This window comes from Etheostoma spectabile, chromosome 8, assembly GCF_008692095.1.
Source record: "Etheostoma spectabile isolate EspeVRDwgs_2016 chromosome 8, UIUC_Espe_1.0, whole genome shotgun sequence".
Lineage (NCBI taxonomy): Eukaryota > Metazoa > Chordata > Actinopteri > Perciformes > Percidae > Etheostoma > Etheostoma spectabile.
In genome coordinates, this window is record NC_045740.1 from 25,715,228 (window position 1) to 25,723,257 (window position 8,030).

General features: G+C 40.3%; 1 protein-coding gene across 2 annotated transcripts in view; it reads left to right on the plus strand.

The window, feature by feature from the left end:
• kiaa1549la (KIAA1549-like a) overlaps positions 1–8,030 on the plus strand; it is a 233,270-nt gene that overhangs the window by 170,130 nt on the left and 55,110 nt on the right. For both annotated transcript variants that reach the window (XM_032523275.1, XM_032523276.1), the window contains one exon: positions 612–757. In XM_032523275.1, coding sequence (XP_032379166.1) covers positions 612–757 — 146 coding nt within the window. The remainder of the gene's footprint in view (positions 1–611; positions 758–8,030) is intronic.

The window sequence follows — 8,030 nt, forward strand, 5'->3', positions numbered from 1 at the left end:
GGTTATCATTTGTTAGCAGGAAGGTTTTAATAAATCAATGATGAAAATCAACATTGATTCTGATTTAATTTACGAATGCCTGGAGTTTTGTGGTCATTTCCTAGAGTTCCTGACAGGATATGACTGAAAGTTTACTGGACCCATAGACGAGCATCGAGCCACACCACACATTATTTGCAGCCTTAGAAAAACTGAGACACGTAAAGAAAAAATCCTTAGCCCAAAGAAAAAATAAAAATCACAAAACAAAAATAAAAACACAGACAATACAGTCATGCTGAAGCTGTGATTGTGGATGCAAATCACATTACTTTTTATTTGATATTCTTGCCGTTTTTCATATTTTGGAATAATAGTAGTTTTGGGTTAGAGTTTCTAATCATAGTTTTTTTTGTCCATTACATGTATGCACACTCGCATACAGACCAATACACAACATTTCCTTGGGTTGTAAAGCACCTTTAAATGTTTTTTGTGCTCTATTAATGCTATTTTCCAAATCAGTTGATAGTGCAAATAATAACTGTAAGATGAATGTTTACTGCTTGAGGCTTACAAGCCCTCCCCTCTCCTTTCTCCCTTGCCTCTCTCTGTTGCCATGGATACTACAGCCGGTTGCCAAGTGAGGAGGACGGCTCTGTGTCAAGTAAGGGCTCTGGGAAGCTGAACACCAGCAAGACCTCCTCAGCCCGAAGGACGGCGACCAGCAGCAGCAGCAAGAACGGCAAGGAGGAGCTTCACAAGAGGAGCCCCAATGGTGAGGAAGAAAGGGGGGGTTCAGAGAGGAAATATGGAGGGGGCGGTTTAAGAGACGATAGATAAAGAGATACTTTCCCTCCTTTTACGTTTTCGCCCATCAAAAAGTCTGTCATAGTTAATAAACAGGTGTTATTCCGCCCCCCCCCACACACACACACACACACACACACACACACACACACGCGCACACACATTCTCATACTGTTATATTTTATGAAAAGGATGATTAATACGAGCTAATGAAGTGCATATGAGCACAGAGTGAACACACTCATACATGCAGTGACTCAGCCTGCTTCTGCAGCATGTAATTGTCAGTGACGACACTTATACTTATCTTTTCCTCATACACACAAACCGCAAATACCGGTCTTAACTGACTTTTAAAGAGACATCTCGGGTGTTTGTATTTTTAGTGTTTTAATTTGGATGCAATGCTGAAAATGCTTTGGAGATTAAAAAGCAGTGGTTTACAGGGCATGTGCCATAAGCACTGTATCAAGTTACTTTTGAGTAGAATCACAGAGGAAAGACAGGAAAGTGGGTGAATTGGTGAAGCGTTACGACAGCCTACTGTCAGATTAGGTGTTATTCAAATCCATACAAACCACACCATATGGTTTGTGCATAAGCAAAAATGACTCATCTTCAAACCAGTGACACTTTTCTCTTTGTCCTGCGAGAAATTACTTTGATACAATGTGTATAGTGTATCAAAGTATTATATTAAAAAATTAGCACGGTACTTTTTTCCAATCTTTTTAATCAAGGTTGTGAGTATATTAGCAATTATCTCCATCTAGTCCTAGATACACACAAACACATTTTCCATTCCAATCAACTTAAACACAAAAAACCCAGCCGGCATGACTGAGACTACTACTTAATTACACTATAGACTGTGGTTACATGAGCAGCAGAGCACACTACTAAATGAAACAACCACAATTGACTTTCTGTCTTTCAGATTTCCTTACAACATAAATACAATATGCTTTCGGGGCGGCTGTGGCTCAGTGGTAGAGCGGTTGCCTGCCAATCGGAAGGTTGGTGGTTCGATCCCTGCCCCTGCAGTCACTGTCGAAGTGTCCTTGGGCAAGACACTGAACCCCGAGTTGCGGTGCTGCGCATCGGAGTGTGAATGTGTATGAATGTTTATCTGCTGAGCAGGTGGCACCTTGCTCAGCAGATAAACACAGTGTATGAATGTGTGTGAATGGTGAATGTATCCTGTAGATGTAAAAGCGCTTTGAGCAGTTGTTAAGACTGGAAAAGCGCTATATAAATACAGCACATTTACATTCATAACATGTGATTGTCATAAATAAGCCTGAATATATTAAAATATATATATATTTTTAATTGATCACAAGAAAAGAAATGATAAGCCTGTACAAACACATCAAGCGTCGGCTTCTTTCTTGTCTTAGTTGCGTGGATCAATGGGAGTTGTAGTTTTCATTGTTAAACACTATTGTGAAAGACTACATTATTTCAGGGACAAGTTTTTTTAGCCATTCAAGTTTTATTCATGTTACATTTAGTAATGTTTATTCATGTCATTCTAATGAAATAGCTGCAATTTCCTCAGCATAATTATGTTTTTTTGATTTGATTTGTATTGTACAGTAGCTGACCAATTAGTGAGCATCAAGCTAACATTAGCCAGCAGCTAAAACCACTATATCAGAATAAATTCAATGTCAATGTCACCTTTTGATGTTTTCAACACTGTGGCGAAAGGGGTTTGTTGTAACGTTACTCAACAACTCTGAGAGACTTGTGTGGGTAGGGATGGCTGGCGGAATCCGATGGCCGTTGTTGTACAGCGGGAGAAGACCTGTCCGAAATGACAATTATTATTTTTGGGAATCTTGACATGTCTTTTTGGTGCCTAACCCACCTTTTGTCGGGTAAAATTATCTGTGAAGACAGCTAAACGTAAAGGGGGAGAAATTCCGCACTGAGCAGATTTTCAGCACAAACACTGTTAACGTTAACGGAGACGATACATTACGTAACTGTGAAACAGCCATTGACGTCCTTAGCATCTGGCGATGGAGTTATATGCTAGCCGGGCTTGGGTTTGTGTAATGATAGTGGCTGGCTGCTAGCTGGCTAGGGGCTAACGTTACCTAACGTTATATGCAGTGTTGTGAAGTTACTTTTAAAAAGTAGTGTTTGCTTGTTAGTTGTTATTTCTTAAAAAAGTAATCAGTTACTTTACTTAGTTACCGCCTATGGAAAGTAACTTTACATCACTCGTTTACATTACTTTTAAAAACAGTTGTCTCTTGCAGAGACTGAAGTTAATTATACAAAAAGTACCTTTGACCATAAAGCCAATCTAGGGTTTATCAGTGAAGTGTCAGAACTACACTGCGGACTGGATTCTACAAGTCCAGCGCAGGTGAATGCACATCGGCAGGTCATCAGTGTTACACGGTCTTGGTGTATGTAATTTCTGTACCGACTTTAACTGGTCGCACAGCCACGATGGTCCATGCATTGTCGTAGACACGTGCAGTTTCTTTTCTGGAAATCCTTATGTGTCCGTGCAACCAACACAAGTCGACAACAGTCCGCTGCATGTATGAATCCGTCTCTCACAGCTTTATGTCTGCCTGGCATGCTCTGTTTGTAGGACTGCTAGTCTTCAGCAATGTAGTGGCATGTGTCCCATAGCTCTCCACTCAGAGTGCCCAAAAATCCACTAAGCTTAAAACACTATCAAAAGTTAGCTTTGGAATGTAGGGCCTAGCGTGTGAAGCTTGTGAGCACGCAGCTGAGAAGGCAGTGTCACTGTAAAATCTGTCGTTGGGAAACATAACGTTGTGCCAAATTGAAAAAGGAACTATGTTTTGTTACCAAATTTTCAGTAGTACCGCATTACACTACTTTTTACCTAGAAAAAGTAGTTACATTAATGTAACACGTAACAGCCTTTGCAACGGGTTACAAACACAATGGCTATATGTCCTAGGCCGTTGTCAGCTCTCATCCAGACTGAAGTCTGTTAGCGCCGGTGGAGTGAGGCAGACCGGGGGGTGCTAGCTGACTAAATTAGCATTAGATCAGTAATTAGTAATAGTTAATAAATACTTCTAGCATTTGTGTTAGTCTTTACTTACTTACTTTTGAAGGAACTCGGCTAATAGGTTGTTCCAAACATCTTGGGAGAACTAACCACAGATCTTCAGTGGGTGTAGTCTCCCTTAAATCATTTGTCTCTTCATGTAATCCCAGACACACTCAATGATGTTGAGATCAGCGCTTTGGGGAGGCCATGCCCTCACTTCCAGGACTTCTTGTTCTTCTTTACACTGAAGATAGTTCTTAATGTCCTTGGGATTGTTGTCCTGCTGCAGAATAGATTTGGGGCCAATCATACGCCTCCCTGATGGTATTGCATGATTGAAAAGTATCTGCCTGTATTTCTCAGCATTGAGGACACAATTAATCCTGACCAAATCTCCAACTTCATTTGCAGAAATGCAGCCCCAAACTTACAAGGAACCTCCACCTTTCTTCACAGTTGCCTCATTATTGTAGTGCTTTCCAGTGCTTTGGCGAACAAACTGCCTTCTGCTACAGCCAATATTTCAAATTTTGACTCATCAGAGTCTCTCGGCCTTGTTTCCATGTCGGAGGAATGACTTTTTGGCTGCAACACTTCCATGAAGACCACCTCTGACCAGACTTCTCCAGAGAGTAGATGGGTGTACCTGGGTCACACTTTGGCCCCATGCCTGTTACTGTCAATGTTTTGATTCTGAATGACCTGTTAGCCTTCCAACTCTCTAAAGCTGAAAAATGTTGCTGGACTTACAGCTGCTAAAAGGCAGAGATGGCAAAAGTACTCACTTCCCGTACTTAAGTAGAAGTACAGATGCTTAAAAAATAAAAAGTAGAAGTACTGATTTAACTTCTTTACGCAGGTGAAAGTAACAAAGTGCAGGCTTGGAAATTTACTTAAAGTATAAAATTAAAAGTATCCCTGCAAATGACACCTACTTTTTATGCAAAGCTACCTGGACCACACAGATGTTACTAGAGAGCACGCTGAGGAACTTCAGTGGACATAAAAACATGCTCTTTATGGCTTCCGATATGGCTTCTGTAAAGAAAATAAAGGATTAAATATGAATTATTAAACACACATTAATGAAGAAGTTCCCCAGCACATTGGCCAGGAATCATTCTTGATGCCTACTATCTCAAACATCTCTTTCAGATGAGGCCGAGGATGACTGGGAATGTCTTGCTGCTGGTCTGCCCAATCTCTGTGGTCTTTTTCTTCATTTTCAATCATGTCGCCGTCCATACTACTATGTGCTAACCTCAGCGCTCAAACTATACTGATTTTGTCGCAAATGAATGGGGAATGCCGCCAAATCTGTGTAGTTGTCTTAGTGGTGCATCAATTGCAACGTACAGTATAGTCCCATCCAATTAGATTGAATATGGTACTGATGACGCAAACAATAACGGTAATTCCAGTGACATTATTTGAAACTTGTTAGTGAAGACTAGATTAGGACTGTATTTAAACCTGATTTTGGTTTCCAACTTCACCCCATGTACTGTGTCTGGATGGATGCAGCTTCTCTCTTTTGATGCTTTATTACAATCAAACAAAGTGCAACCTAGCTAACAGGTGAAGAACACAAACAGCAAAGTCACTAGCTAACTTACTTTAAATATGCAAGAACTATAGACCAATACATCAGTTAGACAACTTAGTCTCACACAAGCTCAGCTGATAATCCTAAAACGGGACAGCTAGTCTCTTTTTCTTTTCTCTAATTGGTTTTCTCCGTGTTATGCTCGTGGTGTGAGGCGTGTGTCCGCGCTATTCTCTTATGCTCGTGGTGTGAGGCGTGTGTCCGCGCTATTCTCTGACATGCACTCACAGCCACCCCATGACTTATCTGTTCATACATGGATCCTTTCTTTTTTGAATGTCGTATACATTGAACTGTCTACGGCTCGTTATAATGGAGCCCTAGGACAGACTTTGGACACTTGTCTCGGGGTCTTTGAAATCCATGGGGTGAATTTTTGTTAGGCTGTGTCTCAAATCGCGCACTTACGTTAATGCACTTCCAGACAGTACACTTTGCGCACTACGTACTATCTTGCATAGTGCGTAAATTTCCACAGAGGAGTGTTGTCTCAAATCGCGCACTGCCATGTGCATTTACCGGAAATGATGATCACATTTCATCCCTTCTTCTTAAAATTGTGAATCTCACCAGGGGGAGAGAATTCCAGTCTGCTATTGTGTTTTGCGAAAAATAATTCCTGCTTTGTTTTTGATATTTTAACAAAAATAAATGTGATGTTTTTATATCCTCCGTGTCACGGCAGGATGACGATTGCGACTCCGCCGTCATGTCACCCCCCCATTAGCTGAAAACAGTACACACAACTGTATTGTATAATATTCGTTCTTGTTAGTGCAGTCTTTTAAATTCAATAATTACACCTATTCTTTGCAGTCCACACTTATATGTATATACTTATGTTTCTGCTCTAAAAATAAGTAATGTTAATATTCATTCATTCATAACGTTACTGTTCATTTTAATGCTCAACAATTTCATGAGGACATCCTTGTGGCCCATAGATAAGACTGTTGTTGTGAAGCATTACCCATATAACTTACCTAATAAACAAAACATCATTACGTCTTTTATTTTAAGTTGTGTTTTTGTTCTAAATGGTCTTCATACAGTGACAATGCAATAGTGAAAGCAGAAGTAACAGACCTGACATTTAAATAGATTTCATACCTTTATATTCATTATATGCTTGCTACAGTCATGCAACGTGTAATACAAAAGATAACAAAGTTAAATACTTTTAATATAATTTTATTTTATAAATGTGCTTGTAGTTCTGCAGGCTCCCCCCAGGCCGCAGCTAGTCTGATGGGGATAGGGACATGAAGTGGGACTTCAGATTCTCCAGGGGATCCTTCTACGGTCTGATGGCCATTGTCGCCCCTAAATGACGGACCTCTACTCCTCGTTTGTCCCTGAAGAGATGGATTATACAGTATATACATCAGGTGGAGGCAGTAACAGCCGATAGGTTTTAACATTATGCTACTGTTACCGTTACCGGCAGACAATCAGCTGATCGCTATTTTTGTGAGCTAACGCTTACAGCGGATTATGTACAACTGATTAAGATCACACTTTTAACACTAAAATCTTCTACAGCAGGACGATAATTTAACACAAACAACAATATACTACAACACATGTAACGTTAGCTTAGAACTTATTTGCCAATATGGTTAAACTGCCGCTGTTAGCTAGCTAAGGTTAACTTGCTAGCACGTCAAATTACGGTACCAATAAACGTTATAATTCGTGGTACAAAAATCATTACCGACTGTAAAATTAACCAAATATACATTTACAGGTGGCTTATATGTTATAAGTATAGCAAAAAGACTCATGTTCAGCTTACATTCGTATTGCTCCATTGGTCTCTCTATCGCGGCTTCGGCCGCCAAACTTTTCAACTGTTTTTAGCTCCGCCCCTTCCGCTACGTTGCCAAGATGGCAACCGTTGAGTGTGGAAAGTGTCCATCGATCTACACTTAACTTTCTGATTGTTTTGAGTGAACCATCCGGGTACTTTAAGTGCACTGCATTTGACCGCACTTCAACAATGTGAACGCACTATGTACTCAAATAGATAGTATTTAGTAAAGAAGCGCGCGATTTTAGACACAGCCTTAGTCTTTACTTCTGTTTCTGTTTGCATGTGTGATTGGTCCCCTGTCTTGTATCTGTACGGATACCTGTATGGAGAGCCCATACTCCTCCCTTCTCTCTCCCCACTCCTCCATCTTGGCAATTGTCAACTTGATCATTAAAAATGTTTCTCAGGATAAAACAAAAAATAATGTGTGAGACAGAACAAGGGTGAAAAATCAAACTGACAATAGATGCCCATACTCTTCCCTCCTCCTCCCTCTATCTCCTCTCCTCACAACCCCCTATGCTTTCTCTTTTTAGGAGAATTAGATAACAGGGGGAGCAAGGAAGGGGGGGTGAAGGGAGGTAGAAAAAAATCAAAGTGAAGAGTGGGCCAACTAACAGTAGAAATCTAAAATAAATCCAGAAATTTAAGCTAATTGGCTAACTAATAATGTGAGTTAATGTGCACTAACTTAACAGGATGTTTGCAGTCTATAAAATAAATGGACTAAATGATACAGCACAGGACACTTTCTAAACAGGTGAAGAGGGAAC